General features: G+C 44.3%; 1 protein-coding gene across 7 annotated transcripts in view; it reads left to right on the top strand.

Annotated features, from left to right (window-relative positions):
* LOC116974132 (ETS-related transcription factor Elf-1-like) overlaps nucleotides 1-19,121 on the top strand; it is a 137,992-nt gene extending 118,871 nt beyond the window's left edge. For all 7 annotated transcript variants that reach the window (XM_033022293.1, XM_033022298.1, XM_033022295.1 and 4 more), the window contains 3 exons: nucleotides 1,419-1,611; nucleotides 14,587-15,123; nucleotides 17,513-19,121. In XM_033022293.1, the coding sequence (XP_032878184.1) occupies nucleotides 1,419-1,611; nucleotides 14,587-15,123; nucleotides 17,513-18,128 (1,346 nt within the window). In that variant the 3' untranslated portion in view covers nucleotides 18,129-19,121. The remainder of the gene's footprint in view (nucleotides 1-1,418; nucleotides 1,612-14,586; nucleotides 15,124-17,512) is intronic.
* Nucleotides 19,122-19,357: the final 236 nt, after the last annotated feature.

Here is a 19,357-nt window from a genome sequence, read left to right on the forward strand (position 1 = left end):
ATATATTTTTTACCTCTGTACCCTCTCAAGACTAATGTCAGGGTTGGCAAATACAACTCCAGTCCGTTATTGAGTGGGCTGAATTGTGTACGATCTGGCTTGCTCCCCACCCCATTCCCACATCGGTGTATGTCATGGTGGCTCTGTCACTTAAAGGAGAGACAGCAGGGTGGGGTGTCTAAACCAATGGCAACTCACATTTTGATCATAAATGGCAATTATTTATTTATGCTGTCGCACATCAGTAGGTTTGCAAATAGATTGTCTCACATTGGTGCCTTTTTTTGTTAACCAATAAAATTACAAGTTAACTATTGTTGATAGGACATCCATCTCATTGATGTAGATACATTATCCTGATTTAATGTCTGTGGATTAATCAAGCCTTGTTTTTACAACTCCAATGTTTTATTATTATCTAGGGAGCTAGAAACAGACAATGCAAAAGCCGGCTAGCATTGAGCAGCTTTAAAGAACGTTTGCTGTGTACTGTGACTCTTTACTTGCTTGGCTATACCTCCCCGCAATTAATGTGCTGCAGACCTGTATATGTCAATTCTCTGAGTGAGAGAAGCGAGAGGAAAAAATTGGGTTGCAGAAATGAACTTGGCCGAAGTTTCTTGTGGAAATTACTTCTGAAGTAAATACTTAATAGCACTATTGCATCGGAGAAGAAATAGCCTTGCTTTCTATTCAACATTTTTTATCTTTCAAATACTTCTGGCTTTGGTTAACTATTCGGAAACATCCCCTTTTATATATCACAAATTCACTGCTGCAACTGCTAATAGGTTAATCAATTTTAGGAGCAGAATTAGGCCATTCGGCGCATCAAGTCTACTCCATCATTCAAATATGGCTGATCCATCCTTCCCTCTCAATCCCATACTCCTGCCTTCTCCTCATAACCCCTGACACCCGTACTAATCACAAATCTGTCAATCTCCGCCTTAAAAATATCCATTTACTTGGCCTCCACCGCCTCCCGTGGCACTGAATTCCACAGATTTACCACCCGCTGACTAAATAAATTCCCCCTCATCTTTCTAAAGATATGTCCATTTATCCTGAGGCTATGGCCTCTGGTCCTAGACTCCCCCACTAGTGGAAACATCCTCCCCACATTCACTCTGGTCCCGAGCGCTGTAAGGCAGCAACTCTACCATTGCGCCACTGTACCGCCATCTTACTGAATGAATATTGACTTTCCTGTTTCCTTTGTAACTCTGCACTTTAAAAACAACTTTATTGGTCAGCATATCCTTCTATTGTGCAAAGATTATATAAATGTAAATCTTTATTTTTGATCATCACGGGCAGATGAACAGGCTGGCTGCAACAATCACTGCACATCAAAGCAGCTCGGCATGTGAAGATTTGGCTTTGTGTGCATAATATTTGTTGTTCAATAATTCCAGGAAACACAATCTACCTCTGGGAGTTCCTTTTGGCTTTGCTCCAAGACAAGAATACGTGTCCGCGCTATATCAAATGGACTCAGAGGGAGAAAGGCATCTTCAAGTTGGTTGACTCCAAGGCTGTGTCCAGGCTCTGGGGCAAACACAAAAACAAGCCGGACATGAACTATGAGACCATGGGCAGAGCTCTCAGGTGCGTTATATTGGTGTGGTGAGTATGGTAATCCACCATTCATCTATGATGGGTCCAGTATATTTGTGCAAATCAGAAGATAGAGCTTTTTTTGCCGATGATTTGATATAAATTATTTATGTTTAAGAAGGAACTGCAGATGCTGGAAAATTCGACGGGAGACAAAAATGCTGGAGAAACTCAGCGGGTGCAGCAGCATCTATGGCGAGAAGGAATAGGCAACATTTCGGGTCGAGCTCCTTCTTCAGACTGAAGAAGGATCTCTACCCGAAACGTCGCCTATTCCTTCTCTCCATAAATGCTGCCTCACCCATTGATAGAAATTATTGATCAGTCCTCCTTCACATGTGGCAAGGTTGTATTTACAGTATTGTCTGTATAATTATTTGGCCAGTGGGAGCATCATCATCAACCCTGAAACAAATGAGAATCTGGTTCCCCAACTTTTGGTATCACTTTCATTGCTAAATGTTATACTATTTATATTTTCTTTCAAGTAATATTTTTGTCATATTTACTAATTAAGAAACAGGACAATGACAGTTAACTATAATAAATTCCAAGTAAACCAGTCCATGATAGTATCAAAACTGAAGGATGTAATGGAACCATATTGGTGCAAAGTCTGTAATAGTTTGATGCTGAGGTAGGGTTGTGGGTTGGGTTGTGCAGAATGGTTCAAGAGCCTAGGTTGTTGTGAAGAAATTGTTTTTGAACCTGGCGGATACGGTTCTCTGGCTTCTATACCAGGTTACCGATGGTGTCAGTGCCAAGAGAGTTTATTCTCTGGAGTTTAGAAGGATGAGAGGGGATCTTATTGAAACATATAAGATTGTTAAGGGTTTGGACACGCTAGAGGCAGGAAACATGTTCCCGATGTTGGGGGAGTCCAGAACCAGGGGCCACAGTTTAAGAATAAGGGGTAAGCCATTTAGAACGGAGACAAGGAAACACTTTTTCTCACAGAGAGTTGTGAGTGGAATTTTCTGCGTCAGAGGGCGGTGGAGGCCGGTTCTCTGGACACTTTCAAGAGAGAGCTAGATAGGGCTCTTAAAGATAGCTGAGTCAGGGGATATGGGGAGAAGGCAGGAACGAGGTACTGATTGGGGATGATCAGCCATGATCACATTGAATGGCGGTGCTGGCTCAAAGGGCCGAATGTTGTCTATTGTCTATAAGGATCCCTCCTTCACGGGTGCACTGATGCAGCTTTTGTGGATCCATTCAACACAATTATTTGTTTGGGAACTGCAAATAACTATGCACGTCACACTAAATACCATTTAATCGCATTAAATACCAACATTTTTATTGATATGTCAAATCAGATATATTGCTGAACAGGTTTACCCTGAAAAATTAGTATCTTTGCAGCGTGACTTTCTGGATTTAACATTTTAAAAAGTATTCCCAGGAAGATCAGTCTGAAGAAGGGGTTCGGCCCGAAATGTTGCCTATTTCCTTCGCTCCATAGATGCTGCTGCACTCGCTGAGTTTCTCCAGCTTTTTTGTGAACCTTCCCAGGAAGATTGTTGCTTGTTTGTATTTCTAATCAATGAATTAGTGCTTCTGAAAGCACGAAACTGGGCTTTAATGTCAGGAATGTTTCATTGTAATTAGCACTGGGAATGGAACAATGAAAGACTTGCTGCAACTTTAAAAGCATAAGAAGGAACTGCAGATGCTGGTTTAAACCAAAGAAAGACACAAAATGCTGGAGTAACTTAGCGGGACCGGCAGCATCTCTGGAGAGAAGGAATGGGTGACGTTTTGGGTCGAGCCTTCTTCAGTCTGAGTTACTCCAGAGTTTTGTGTCTATCTTCGGTTTAAACCAGCATCTGCAGTTCTTTCATACACATTGGGTATATACACGTTGTCCTTGGTTGGCCTGTGTTTACTATTTACTACATATTGCCCTTGGTTGGCCTGGGAAAAGAGGGGGGGGGGGGGGATACACGGGGATGAGAGATGAACTTTATCGAACTTCTATAAGTGTGGCAGAGAGCACACTGGTCGCATCATGGCCTGGAACGATTACTCAAACGCCAAGCACAGAGGAAGCTGCAGAAAGTGGTTGGTGCTGCCTGACGAGTGTTGACCTCCCCACCATTAAAGGGATCTACAGGAACTGCTGCATCAAAAAGATAGATAACATCATCAAAGACCCGCAGCATTCTGACCACACTTTCCTCTCGCTGCTACCATCTGTAAGAAGGTTCAGGAGCCCGAGAGCCATGACTTCCAATTTCAAGAACAGCTTCCTTCCAACAAACATCAGGTTCTTGATGAAGACAGCACAACCCTACCTCAGCACCGATCTATTGTGGACTCTGTTTACTTGTACTTGGGTTTACATAATTGTGGTATGTTGCCTAGCATAGAAACATAGAAAATAGGTGCAGGAGGAGGCCATTCGGCCCTTCGAACCAGCACCGTCATTCATTGTGATCATGGCTGATCGTCCCGTATCAATAACCCGTGCCTGCCTTCTCACCATATCCCTTGACTCCACTAGACCCTAGAGCTCTATCTAACGCTCTCTTAAATCCATCCAGTGATTTGGCCTCCACTGCCCTCTGTGGCAGGGAATTCCATAAATTCACAACTCTTTGGGAGAAAACGTTTTTTCTCACCTCAGTCTTAAATGACCTCCCCTTTATTCTAAGACTGTGGCCCCTGGTTCTGGACTTGCCCAACATTGGGAAAATCTTTCCTGCATCTAGCATGACCAGTCCTTTAATAATTTTATATGTTTCTATAAGAACCCCCTCATCCTTCTAAACTCCAGTGCTTTAGCACTACTGATAATTTACTGTACTATTGCTTATTGTGTGCTTATTGGTTGTGTCGTTGCACTAATGTACCTGTAAAAATGCAGCAAAGAAGAATTTCATTGTTCCTGGTGCATATGACAATTAAGCACTCGACTTGAACTGGAAAACATGATCTTAAAATTCAACTATCAGGAAGTGGCATTTGAGCAGAATCATTAATGGAAATCTAGATTAAAACACCAACTCGGCAGCTCGGCAGCATCTTCAGAGGTCATGGATAGGCGACATTTTGGGTTGGCACCTATCTTCAGGCCCATTTGTTGAAGGTTACCAACCTATTCATGTCGTGATGTGATGCTGCCTAATCTGCTGAGTTACTCCAGCACTTGAGGTTCCAGCATCTGCAGTTCATTGTGTCTCCAATGGAAATCTAGAATTGGCTTTGCCCAAAACTAGCTTTGGTGTTTGATCAAATGAAATGTTCAAGAATGATGTTGATAATGTTTTTATGATAATTGTATTGAAAAAGTGGAACTGAGGAAGTTATGTACAAACCAAGCATGATTTATGTGTCTGAAGATGGTCTTGACCAGAAACGTCACCTATCCCTTTTCTCCAGAGATGGTGCCTGACCTGCTGAGTTATGGTGCTTTAATGTCTGTCATGATTAGTGGGCAGTGAGACTGGGCCCGCACCTGTCCTCCACTATCACCCTGAGCACCGGCACACCACAGGGCTGTGTACTAAGCCCCATGCTCTACTCCCTCTTCACTCACGACTGTGTTCCTGCATTCGACACCAACACCATCGTGAAGTTTGCAGACGACACAACAGTGATTGGGCTGATCACCAACAGTGATGAAACAAAATACAGGGCGGAGGTGCAGAACCTGGCGGACTGGTGCACACGTAACAACTTGTCACTAAACACCTCCAAGACCAAGGAGCTGATTATTGACTTCAGGAGGTCCCATAATGGAGAATACGCCCCAATCTCCATTTACGGGGAAAGTGTGGAGAGAGTGTCCAGCTTTAAGTTTCTGGGCACTCAAATTTCAGAGGACCTCACATGGTCCACCAACACCGCTGCGCTGGTCAAGAAGGCACAGCAACGACTGTTCTTCCTGAGGACATTAAAAAAGACTGGTCTGCCCCAACATCTGCTGACAACGTTCTACCGCTGCACCACAGAGAGCATATTAACGTATGGCATCTCTGTGTGGTATCTCAGCTGCACGGAGGCGGAGAGGAGAGCTCTTCAGCGCGTCGTCCACAGAGCACAGAGGATCATTGGGTCAGAGCTACCAGCCTTGGAGGGCATCTACCACACACGGTGCCTCAGGAAGGCCGTCAGCATCCATAAAGACTCATCACACCCCTGTAACGGACTGTTTGAACTACTTCCCTCCAGCAGACGTTACAAGGCCTTCTACGCCCGAACCTCCAGACTCAGAAACAGCTTTATTCCAAGAGCTATAGCGGCTCTGAACCGGCCCTGCTGAGTGCCCCCCATCCCCCATGGACTGTCTCCCTCGGATGGTCACGACACACAGCTTATTTATTTATTTTACTTTTCTTTTTCATCGGTTGGAGCTGCATACTAAATCTCGTTGCACTGACGTGCAATGGCAATAAAATATATTATTATTATTATTTACTTAGGGTGGAATGATTTATTTAGGGTGGAATGGATTGGATCTGTTGCCAACCCACTATGTTTCCATTTGTGACAATCATGTCAACTGTTTTCCCTGTGACTCGATGGGCAGAATGGCCTGATTCTGCTTCAATATCTTATGGTTTTGTACCTTGTACTGCTCTTCTTGGTGTTACTCAATGAAAATTGCAGATTAGCCAAAAATATGGCCTGGTGGTGCTTGTTTAGGCTTGTGCTACTTTTAGTGGAATTCATCAATGCAGAACGACGCAAAGTTTCTCCATCGTTAATGTGTTTGATGTCCCTCGGACTATCCTTGCTGGCTGCACCTTGCACTAAACGTTGTTCCCATATCATGTATCTATACACTGTAAATGGATTGGTTGTAATCATGTATGGTCATTCTGCTGACTGGTTAGCACGCAACAACAAGCTTTACACTGTACCTCTACACGTGACAATAAACTAACTGAACTAACTACAAAAATGACCTCCAACTGATCTTGATGCTTGCAGGGGTGACCTGTGCAAATGGGACGGGTTGCACCTTAATTGGAAGGGGACCGACTTCTGCCAGGCAGGTTTGCTACAGGGTGGGTTTAAACTAAACAGTGGGGGGGTGGAGTCAACAACGTAGACGTGTATCCGTGCAGCTAACGGGAAAGAGAGTGTAGTAAAGGCCACGTTTAAACTAACAGGGCAGGGGGATGGGAACCAAGGCAAGGAGATGGAGGGCCATAAAAGGAGGACAGAAATAAAAGGTAGAAGGGAGATAAGAAAAACAAACTTGAAAGCTTTTGTGCCTTAATGCGAGGAGCATTCATAATGTGGATGAATTGAATGTGCAGTTAGTAGTTAAAGGGCCTGTCCCACCAGCATGCGTCTAGCGCGACCAAGCGTGGTCGCATGAGGCGTACGGCCTCGCGGGGCCGGTCCCACTTCGATCGGCAGAGGCGTATGGAGTTGTGCGGGGCTGGTCCCGACATCGCGCGGGGCTCCAAAAATCTTGCACTGTCCGAAAATCCCGCGCGCCAACGGCCTGTCAGCCCGCAGGCGCATTGAGGGTGTATGCAGCGTCTCGACGGGCGTACGTAGCGTCTTGACATCGTACGCAGCGTCTTTACGGCGTACGCCGAGCGCGTGGCGTTGTGCGATGACGTCACCGACCGGCGTGCCGTTGCGTGATGAGGACACCGCCCGACGCCGTGCGACGTCAAAATTCAGTCGGCCCGCCTCCTGCCCAGCTGATTGGTGAGTATGATGTCGGGACCAGCCCCGCACAACTCCATACGCCTCCGTGGTTCGAATTGGGACAGGCCCCGTGAGGCCGTACGCCTCAAGTGACCACGTTTGGTCGCGCTAGACGCATGCAATCGCATGCTGGTGGGACAGGTCCTTAAGGGATATGATATAGTTGGAATTACAGAGACATGGCTCCAGGGTGACCAAGGCTGGGAGCTAAACATGCAGGGGTATTTGATATTCAGGAAGGATAGACAGAAAGGAAGAGGAGGTGCGGTGGAATTGCTGGTTAAAGAGGAGATTAATGCAGTAGCAAGGAGAGACATTAGCTTGGATGCTCTAGAATTGGTATGGGTAGAACTGCGAAATAGCCCAAGCGCAGAAAACTCTTGTTGGAGTTGTATACAGACCACCAAACAGCAGTGGTGAGGTTGGGGATAGAATCAAGCAGAAAATTAGGGATGCATGTAGCAAAGGTTCAGCTTTTATCATGGGCGACTTTAATCTACATATGGATTGATAGCAGCGCCGAGGAGGAGGATTTCCTGGAATGTATACAGGATAGGGTTTGTAACCAATATGTAGAGGAACCGACTAGAGGGCAAAGCCCCTTGGGCACCAGTGACCATAATATGGTGGAATGCTGCATTAGGATGGAGAGTCACACGTCAGACTAGGGTCCTAAACTTGACTAAAAGAGACTTTGAAGGAATTAGTGGAATTAGCTAGGATAGATTGGCAAATTATACTTAAAGGGTTGACAATGGAGATGCAATGGCGAAGATTTAAAGTCCGCATGGATGAACTCCATAAATCGTTCATCCCTGTCTGGCGAAAAAATAAAACTGGGAAGGCGGCTCAGCCGTGGCTGACGAGGGAAATCAAGGATAGTTTTAAAGCCAAGGAAGAGACATGCAAATTGGCCAGAAGAAGCGGCAAACCAGAGGACTGGGAGTAATTTAGAACTCAACAGAGGAGGACAAAGGGGTTCATTAAGTTCAAGTTCAAGTGAGTTTATTGTCATGTGTCCCTGTATAGGACAATGAAATTCTTGCTTTGCTTAAGCACACAGAAAATAGTAGGCATTTACTACAAAACAGATAAATGTGTCCATATACCATGATATAAATATATACACACATGAATAAATAAACCGGTAGTGCAAATAACAGAAAGTGGTTGCTAATAATCAGAGTTTTGTCCGAGCCAGGTTTAATAGCCTGACGGCTGAGGGGAAGTAGCTATTCCTGAACCTGGTTGTTGCAGTCTTCAGGCTCCTGTACCTTCTACCTGAAGGTAGCAAGGAGATGAGTGTGTGGCCAGGATGGTGAGGGTCTTTGATGATACTGCCAGCCTTTTTGAGGCAGCGACTGCGATAAATCCCCTCGATGGAAGGAAGGTCAGAGCCGATGATGGACTGGGCAGTGTTTACGACTTTTTGTAGGGGGGGAAAGAGCATGAAAGAAAGCTTGCAGGTAATATAAAAACTGACTTAAAGTTTCTTTAGGTATGTAAAAAGGAAAAGATTAGTGAAGACGAATGTAGGTCCCTTAGAGTAAGAGACCGGTGAATTTATAATGGGAAACAAGGAAATGGCAGAACAGTTAAATGAGTACTTTGGTTCTGTCTTCCTTAGTGAAGACAGAACCAATCTCCCGGAAATAGTAGGGGACTGAGGTTCCAGTAGGAGGGAGGAACTGAAGGGAATCCACATTAATCAGAAAATGATGTTAGGTAAACTGTTGGGACTGAAGGCAGATAAACAGGGCTGGCCTTAGGGAGGTGCAGTGCCCAATTGGGAACAATTTTGGTGAGCCCCAGGTTCCCAGCCAAGGTCTGTCAGCCCTGTTATTTAGTATATATTATGAAATTGTACACTGAGGTGCGATGTTATACACTGTCTTAATCTCCCCTGCTCCCTTCTGACTGTCAGTACTTCCACTGGCTTCCAACCTTTACCGTAGCTGCTAATTACCATTAAACTGCATTATGTGATTGGACACAATGCCCTTGGAGACAGCGGCTGATTGGACGGGAGGAGACCGGTTTGTTGATTGGACGGGAATTTTAAGGCAAACTGGTTGGTGATTGACGCAACCCCCTTAGAGACGGCGGTTGATTGGCCGCCAAATAATCGGGCACAAAAAAAAACAACTTATTTCACGGAGTCCCGTAAAATTGATCATTAACACTTGGTCAAAACACAATTACATTTACTGAGGAATGTGGATCGATGAATTGGTGACACATTGTATAACTACTTGTTAACTACTGGCTGTTAACAAGTGCTAACAGTGGTAGTTAACAAATTGTTTTTGTCCGATGGCCGGTGCAGTGGTTTTTATCCATGTTCGTTTTAAAATAAAATCCGTATAACAAGGCGAATATTTTATTTAAATTTTTTTTTTTTTTAAAATCTGTATTTAACAACGCAAATTCGTATTTCCGTACGAATTACAGAAAATTAGCGCGGGGCCCAATTGGGAGCAATCGGTCGAATCGGCTTATGGCCGGCCCTGCTGATAAATCCCCAGGGCCTGATGGCCTGCATCCCAGAGTGCTCAGGAGGTGGTCTTAGAAATAGTGGATGCATTGGTGATCATTTTCCAATGTTCTTTCGACTCTGGCTACCCTGCAGTACACAGGAACTGATCCAATGTAACCCCACTTTGTAAGAAAAGAGGGAGAGAGAATATGGGGAATTATAGACCAGTTAGCCTTACATCGGTAGTGGGGAAGTTGCTGGAGTCGATTATTAAAGATGTTATAGCAGCGCATTTGGAAAGCAGTGACGGGATCAGTCAAAGTCAGCCTGGATGTATGAAGGAGAAATCATGCTTGACTAATCTTTTGGAATTTTTTGAAGATGTAGCAAGTAGAATGGATAAGGGAGAGCCAGTGGATGTGGTGTATCTGGACTTTCAAAAAGCCTTTGACAAGGTCTTACACAAGAGATTAGTGTGCAAAATTAGAGCACATAATATTGGCGGTTGGGTATTGACTGGTTGGTAGACAAGAAGAAAACAGCAGGAATTAATGGGTCCTTTTCAGAATGGCAGATAGTGACTGGTGGGATGCCACAAGGCTCTGCTAGGACCCCAGTTGTTCACAATATATATTAACAATTTAGACGAGGGAATCAAATGTAATGTCTCTAAGTTTGTGGATGACACAAAGCTGGGTGGCAGTGTGAGCTGCGAGGAGGATGCTATGAGGCTGCAGGGTGACTTGGATAGATTGGGTGAGATGGCAAATGCTGTATAATGTGGATAAATGTGAGGTTATCCACTTTGGTGGCAAGAACAGGAAGGCAGATTATTATCTGAATGGTGTCAGATTAGGAGAAGGGGAGGTGCAACGAGACTTGGGTGTGCTTGTACATCAGTCGCTGAAAGTAAGCATGCTGGTACAGCAGGCAGTGAAGAAAGCCAATGGCATATTGGCCTTCATTGCGAGAGGATTTGCGTTTAGGAGCAAGGAGTTCCTACTGCAGTTGTACCGGACCCTGGTGAGACCGCGCCTGGAGTATTGTGTGCAATTTTGTTCTCTTAATTTGAGGAAGGACATTATTGCTATTGAGGGAGTGCAGCGTAGGTTCATTTCCGGGATGGCAGGACTGATATATGATGAAAGAATGGGTCGACTGGGCTTGTTTTTGCTGGAATTTAGAAGGATGAGACAGGATCTTACAGGAACATATAAAATTATCAGAGAATTGGACAGGGTAGATGCAGGAAAAATGGTCCCGATGTTGGGGAAGTCCAGAACCAGGGATCACAGTTTAAGAATGTGGGGCAGGCCATTTAGGACTGAGGCGAGGAAAAACTTTTTCACCCAGAGAGTTGTGAATCTGTGGAATTCTCTGCCACAGAAGTCAGAGGAGGCCAATTCACTGGATGTTTTCAAGAGAGAGTTAGATTTAGCTCTTAGGGCTAAGGGAATCAAAGGATATGGGGGGGAAAAGCCAGAATGGGGTATTGATTTTGGATGATCAGTCATGATCATATTCAGTGGCGGTGCTGGCTCGAAGGGCCGAATGGCCTACTCCTGCACCTATTTTCTTTGTTTTCTATATTTCTATGTTAATCTGGAATTTTAGCAATACCTAAGCTTCTATATTGGAGAAAATGATCTCCTGGTGTACGGTGAGGTGTATTATGAAGTGTGAATGTTTTCACTGATGCCTATTAAAATGCTGTGAACAATTTCACGCTTCGTACAAGGGACTGACTAGCAGCTGGGTTCCTTTGATCATTATCATGTCAGTGCATTGTGCAGGACGTCTAAACTCAATCATTTCCAGTGCTCAAATACTCTGCTAAATTGGTGGTTATGTACTTTTACAAATCTGTTGAAATTATTTAAGAAAAATGACTTTGCTTCAATAATTATTAAGAGATGAGGAGAAGTGAATAAGATATAGGTTTTACAATTGCTGGAACAAATGGTAGGATGGGATAATCATAATGGGTTTCACAAAACTATTGTCCTTCTGACCTCACCATGAATTTCTAAAGGGCCTGGCCCACGAGCATGCGACTGCATGCGGCTAGCGCGACCTAATGTGGTCGCTTGAGCCGTACGGCCTCGAGGGGCCGGTCCCACTTCGATCGCCGGAGCCATATGGAGTTGTGCGGAGCTGGTCCCGACATCGCATGGGACTCCGAAAAACTGACACTGTCCAAAAATTCCGCGCGGCAACGGCCTGCCGGCCCGCAGCCACATTGAGGCCATACGCAGCGTCTTGACGGCGTACGCCTAGCGCGGACTTTGCTCGAACTTCACATCAACTCGTACGGGATCACTAGACCTCCGCGCGGCCCCTGCTTCCGGTTTGGTCGTACTCGCCGCATGCAGTCGCATGCTGGTGGGACAGGCCCTGTACGGGGATCACTCGACCTCCGCGCGGCCCCCCACTTCCGGTTTGGTCGTGCTTGCCCCATGCAGTCGCATGCTGGTGGGATAGGCCCTTAACTGCCCGAGGGTTTAAATTCTTGTCTAGATTTATTGAGGTGGTCAGTTCTTGTCAAGTTTATTAACCAGCATTTGCATTTCCTTGTTTCTCTGGTCAAACAAATGTTTCTTTATGGACAATTCTGTTGCCTCCAATGAGGCTGGGAGAGTTTAGCCGTTGCTTTTATGTTGCTGCTGTACAAGTTGTGTACTATGTCTCGTGGTTTAAATAGTGAGAGGCAAGTTGTTCACCCCCAAATCCTGATAAGCCGGTGTTTTGTTCCTTGAGGTTGCCTTTCACAGACTGCTGAGCCTACATGCTTTCACACTGGACAGTCTCCTTGTCTCTACAAACTTTGCACAGCCTGAAAGCTGCTGCCCAGTCAATTGACATTCACATTTTGAATCCGAAGCCTTTATTTGCCAGTCAGCAACTGTTTTACTGTCCACCATCTGGAAGGGGCCCAGTGTTTAATTGACTGCTTTCTGCTGCTCGTACTTCATAGCAATATCGGGTGGATTGTTTTGTGTGAGAGCTGGAGTTGGAGATGTCGCTAGTGCTGAAGTAACTATTAATAGGCGGCAATGAGCAGATCAGATTAGTTTAGTTCATTGTCACATGTACCGAGGTACAGTGAAAAGCTTTTGTTGCATGCTCTCCAGTCAGCAGAAAGACATGATTGCAAACGAGCCATTTACAATGTACAGAGACATAATAAGGGAATAACGTTTAGTGCAAGGTAAAGCTAGCAAAGTCCGATTAACGGTAGCTCGAGGGTCACCAAAGAGGAAGATAGTAGTTCAGCACTGCAGGAAGGAACTGCAGATGCTGCTTTAAACCGAAGATAGACAAAAGCTGAAACATCACCTACTCCTTTTCTCCGGAGATGCTGTCTGACCCGCTGAGTTACTTCAGCTTTTTGTGTCTATTAGTTCAGCACTGCTCTATTAGCTGGCAAACTCATGTGGTTACTGCACAACTGTGAGGGAAGTCCTTCCTGCCCTTGGCTAGGTCAAAGGCCAAGGTAGCAGTGTGTTCTGAATGTTTGTTGGTTGCATTTGCTAAGATAACCCTGGAACTAATGGATTCTGCTAGGGTTGGAGTAGAATTGGTTCTCTAATCAAAGAGACTGCGGGCATGCATAATGCACTTTATTATATCATATAATGTAATTTGTATTTTCACAATATGAAAAAAAAATCATTTTATAAGCAGTAAAGTTTTTTTTTAAATAGTGTCAAGATGCTGTTTGAATCTGAAATCTAGAGTTTTAAGCATCCCAGTCTGATGAAGAATATAAAAGCATTTGAGGTAAATTATGTGTCAAACACATAAAAACAGTCTTAATTCCTGGCATTTTAAGTGATAAAATAATTTGTTTTGCTGCTACTTAGCTGTCTAAACAGAAATTAAACAACATTTTATGAAGCCATGAAGGCCGACCAACAAGTATCAGTATCTGAAGAAGCAACTACAGATGCTGGTTTAAACCGAAGATAGACACAAACAGCTGGAGTAACTCAGCAGGACGGGCTGCATCTCTGGAGAGAAGGAATGGGTGGCGTTTTGGGTCGGTCTCGACCCGAAAGGTCACCTGTTCCTTCTCCAGAGATGCTGCCTGTCCTGCTGAGTTACTCCAGCTTTTTGTATTCAGTATCAGCATGTGGCTCAGAATGGTTAAAGTAAAATGCGTTTCAGGTAACTGACCCTCCAAGGTGGCCCAGATAATCAACTGGGCCCACTGATGTAAATAGTCTGTCCAGGATACTCTATATTCCTAGAGATTCTGCAGAGACCATGTCAGTGACCTAGAGAGGCTGAGTAAAGTAATGTCATTGCAGCCAGTGCTTGACTCGGGGAGACTGAACTAGGTGAGGGCCACATATAGGGGCAATCAATGCAGTCGGAGCATATGGAATTGCCATTTACTTTTAAGACATTAAATAAACTCTTTGTCACTATGTTCCATCTGACGATGTTGAAGTATGCATAGGAGAACGAGGGAAGGACAGACTCGGATTCCAGGGTTTAGGAATTCTGAAGATAGACACAAAAAGATGGAGTAACTCAGCGGGTCAGACAGCATCTCTGGAGAAACTGGAATAGGTGACGTTTCGGGTCGAGACCCTTCTTTAGACTGACCTTTGCTCCTAATGTGATAAGTGATTGCAGATTTATATATTGAGAGGTTTCTGCTCGAATGAAGTTTAGCAATATCCTTGAAACACACTGCGCAACTTTTTTTAATTTATTATAAATTTCGTTTTACTGGATCTTAGAAGAATTGTAAGTGAGTCGCTTGTAACTCTGTTTACAGCTTTAAACCTTCCCCTTTCTTTCAATTGTAGATATTATTACCAAAGAGGAATCCTTGCCAAGGTGGAGGGGCAGCGCCTGGTGTATCAATTCAAGGAGATGCCCACGAATCTAATCCACGTTGATGATGATGGTGATGACCCCAGTAACATTTCTGAAACCCGGGAAAATTCTTCAAAACTTACAACATACAAGCTTCTGGCGACTTCGGAATCTCCTTCGTCGGTAACAATCCTGCCATCATCAATGGTCATGAGTTGCATCCAAACCCAGAAGCCCAGGGTTTCCTCGCATGTGATGATGTCGAGTGGGATGGAAGCTTTGCCCCATCCCTCCACTGCAGTCAATTCAATGAAAGCAACTTATGTTGGAGAGACGGAGCAAGGGTCAGTGCACCTACTGTCACCAGAAATGTTGAGAGATGTTGAGCCCCTTCACCACGCGCAGCAACCCAATGTTCTCAACACTGTGCAGGTTGTGCGGTCGGCTCCGCCTCGCCACAAAGAGAAGGTCAACGATGGAGGCATCCCTTTGTCGGCACCAGTGACTCCATCGACACAGTCAGTGAGGTAAAGATAAAGCAGCGTTTGTAGACTGAGCTTCGTAAGAGTGGCACAGCTGTTGGTGCTGCGGCCGCACGCTCCAGTAGTTCGGGTTCAATCCTAAACTCCAGTGCTGTCTCCGTGGAGTTTGCACAGCCCTTCCACATCTCAAAGACGTGCTGGCTGATAGGTTAATTGGCCTTTGCAAATCGCCCCTAATGTAGGTGGGTGGAAGGAGAAGTGGGCATGTGAGGCAGGCAGAGTGAGAGAGAAGACCTGGGAGACGGGGTTGCTCTGAGGGTTGACATGAACACAATGGGCCAACTGGTCTACTTGTACCTTAAGAGTATTAGAAACATAGAAAATAGGTGCAGGAGTAGGCCATTCGGCCCTTCGAGCCTGCACCGCCATTCGATATGATCATGGCTGATCATCCAACTCAATATCCCACCCCTGCCTTCTCTCCATACCCTCTGATCCCCTTAGCCACAAGGGCCACATCTAACTCCCTCTTAAATATAGCCAATGAACTGGCCTCAACTACCTTCTGTGGCAGAGAATTCCACAGATTCACCACTCACTGTGTAAAAGATCGATAGCAATCTCTTGAAATGGTGAAATGATAACAGGAAGAAATCAGACTGATAGACACACAAAAGCTGGAGTAACTCAGCGGATTGGACAGGATGTCTGGAGAAAAGGAATAGGTCATGTTTCAGGTCGAGAGCCTTCTTCAGTGTGAAGGGTCTCGACCCGAAACATCACTTATTCCTTTTCTCCAGAGATGCTGCCTGTCCCGCTGAGTACTCCAGCTTTTTGTGTCTATCTTTGGTTTAAACCAGCATCTGCAGATTCTTCCTACATAGTAATCAGAATGATACAGGGCAACAATCCTTTTAAATAATTTTAGCAAATGACTGCAAAGCTCTATTTTCAGTCTTTTCTGGTAATGGTAAATGCTATGGTAAAATAGTCTGGCACGTCTGTTCTGGCTGCCTCCCTTGTGTTTATCCCAGAGGAGGGGTCACTGAGACAGTATGATGGCTTACTGGGGACTAGTTTATTAGAGATGATGCAGCCAGTAATCTCTGTCGGCCTGGGTAATCTATCACTGAGTTCCCTGGACATAGCACATCCAGACACGGACATGGATCAGCCAGTCTAGCTTATCCCTATGCTGCTCCACATAATCAATATCTTCATCAATAAACTAATGTCTTCAGGGTTAACGTAGTCTCAGAAGAATCTGCAACAAGGGCCTTGCCAGTGCTTTGTGCAGGATTGCAGCATGTTTCTTTTGGCTGAGGTTTTGCTCGAACCTTGCATGGACTTGGGTGGTTTCAGACTTTTGGTTGCTGACTTCTTAAGTCATAAACTCCCTGGCTATTGTGCCATGATTGACTTTGTTCCCCACAGAAACTCTATCCAAATACTCTTAGCAGTGGTTTGCTTTGGAAACTTTTGGGGAGTAGTACTGCACGTTGAATGTACCGGACTTGAGAAGAACAGGATGTGCTCAGTTAGATTAAGGAACTATAAAGTCTTAATTTTCCTCCCCTTCTATATGATGCTCCCTTGGACCGAGCCAACTAAATTGTGGCAGATACAAGGCTCTGACACGTGGCTGGTATTTATTAATAAACAAAATGCCAAAGCTTCTAAATTTGAATGACTTTTCTGCTGTCACTTTTAAACTTTTGCGATAACATCTTTTATCCCTCCCTGCTGCTCATGAATACCAGGAAACCTACGTGGTAGGGTGGCAGTGCCTTTGTGGTTCATTTGTTGGATGAGCTTCAAATAGTGGACAGGCGAGTCTTTAATCAATGTACACCTTCCACAGGAGCAGTAAGATAGTGGTATGCACCAGAAATCCTGCTCTTGCATTCTAAAATGTCAATAGTTTTGCCCAGTGAGTTGGCTAAGGACAGAGAGTTGAATGGGAGTATAAGTTGGTGGAGCTTGCGCATTCTTCCTATTTCCACATGTATTTCCTTCCACATCGCAAGACATGCAAGTTGGTAGGTTATTTGGCCGCTATAAATTGCATCGTGTGTAAGTGCAGAGTAGAATCTAGGGGTGGGAAGGGTAGTTGATGGGAATTGGAAAAATAAAATGGGCTAGGATTAGATTAGTGTAAAAATGAGTGATTTGATAATCAGCATGGATTTAATGGGCTGAAGGGCCTGTTCCTGACTGTTTGACTGTTGACGTTAGGTTTTCCAGTGGAATCTTTCGCACCCATCAACCTCGAAGATTATTAGGTTGCTGCAAATGAAATGAACATAGAGAAAAATAAGGAAATATCTTTCAGAAATCAACCATGGGTGTGAAATTTAGGAAATGTTTGAAAGGACAGAAGTCTGAATGTTGTGGATAACTTTGTTCTGATCTGCTGGTTTTGTTATTTCCCCAGAACATTGAAGAGCCCATCACAGGTTCCAGTGGTCGTATCACCAGGAGCTCAACGAATTGGTACTGTTACGTTGCAAACTGTTCCTCTCACGACTGTGATCACGAGCACTGATTTAGCCATGTCCTCTCCCAAGTTCATTTTCCAAACAGTTCCATCTTCCCATCAAGGGACTGTACTGAAAAAAAACGTCACCTTGCGAGAGAAGTCGCTCATTGCAAAAATAGTTACACCCTCCTCTCTCGCTGGCCACGGTACCAGTTTTCGGCCGGTTCTTCCAGCCAGCCCACAGCTGCCAGATAATACAACACACGCCGTGTCTTTGTCCAGCGTGATGGGTGCCGCCACTCCTGTGGTGACCTTCGCCGCCAGCAGTCAGCAGGTTATGAATCAACCGCAAGGCACAGTCTTCACATCTGTGATCAAAGCGCCAGAAACCAAGCAAGCTGCCACACAGACTGTGATCAAGCAGGAAGATCAGATAGAGGCCATGGGAACCAACCTGCAGAGTGTTCATAGAATCCGGCAGTCCCACGTTATTGTGCTCACAAACACGGCAGTGCTTCCTAATCATATGCCGTTTGGAGCAGGGGAGCACCGGGAAGTGGACACACAGTGACGCTGCGAGATTCCTTTTCCACGCTTCCGCATCTCCATTCCCAAATATTGTTTCAAACTAGACCTACAACAAGTAATGTTCAACTCAACCTGTGCATAGTTTTAATGTTAAGGATAGAAGGTTACAGGGAAAAGGTGCGACTGAACTGGAGGCAACGGGCAGATGTTAGAAATATAATAATGGGGCATTGGCTCCGAGAGATGTCTTTTTGTTTCTGGATGACTTTGTTATAAGGAGAATTTTGAACTTTTTTTTTCAAAAGTGAGTTGCATTTCTTATAATGGCAGCACACTCCCCTACAGAAACTGTATTATAGATCTTGTGGCCTTTTGTGGATTGGCACAGTATGGCCTTGCAGTGGGAGTGCTGTTACACTGGCATTGTGATTGTTTGTGCTGGATATTGAACATGCTGTACATGAGAGCTCTTGGTTAAAGTGATCAGTGAAATATAAACGGCAGCTCTTTTGATACATAGATCCGCATGGGGGGTTAAGCTTCATTTTACTTAATCATAAAGAAACCAAAATCTTTCTTCTCCTGTTGTATTTTAGAAAAAGAAAGCAGAATATTTTGCTGGCTTGTTTCACCATGACCTTCGCTCTTCTCTTCCTATTATAAATTGTACAAACTTTATTAGGAATCAAATGGGTGAACAAAGTTAACAGTATTTGTTTGTTTGGATGGGCTTTTGTCAGTGGGATTCTTTATAAAGGAATTATTTAAGGGGGGGGGGGGTTATTTGTAGCAGGAACCTTCAGCTTCACAATGTATATATTAAATGATAATGTTTCCTTGGTTTTGTAAATAATGTATTTCATGTTCTATTTTTGAGGTTGAAAGAATATTTGAACTCTGATTGCCAGCCCTTTTTTTTTTTTTAAAAGGTACATTTTGTATAGTTTTGAGAGATGATGTTAAAACCATAATGTTTCCATGGGCATTTTTAGAATGAACATGTGTCAAGGCAAAAAATAAATAATTTTAGTTGCTATATTTGTGTGTGTTTGCAATTTTAGACGGTGTTGGTAATATTTGCTGTCTGGCAGATGGAGGATCCTTCATTGCATTACTGACACCTGCTGAAGGAACAAGATGGCCCCTAAAAGTACTTAACAAAATTGAATGTATAATATCACATACTTTTGTCTGCCCATCTCCTACTGCGGAGCACAATTTGTGGCCAAAGGTACTTTTTTTTCCATTTCATCATTTTGCAAATGATTTATT

The sequence above is a fragment of the Amblyraja radiata genome, chromosome 6, assembly GCF_010909765.2.
Source record: "Amblyraja radiata isolate CabotCenter1 chromosome 6, sAmbRad1.1.pri, whole genome shotgun sequence".
Lineage (NCBI taxonomy): Eukaryota > Metazoa > Chordata > Chondrichthyes > Rajiformes > Rajidae > Amblyraja > Amblyraja radiata.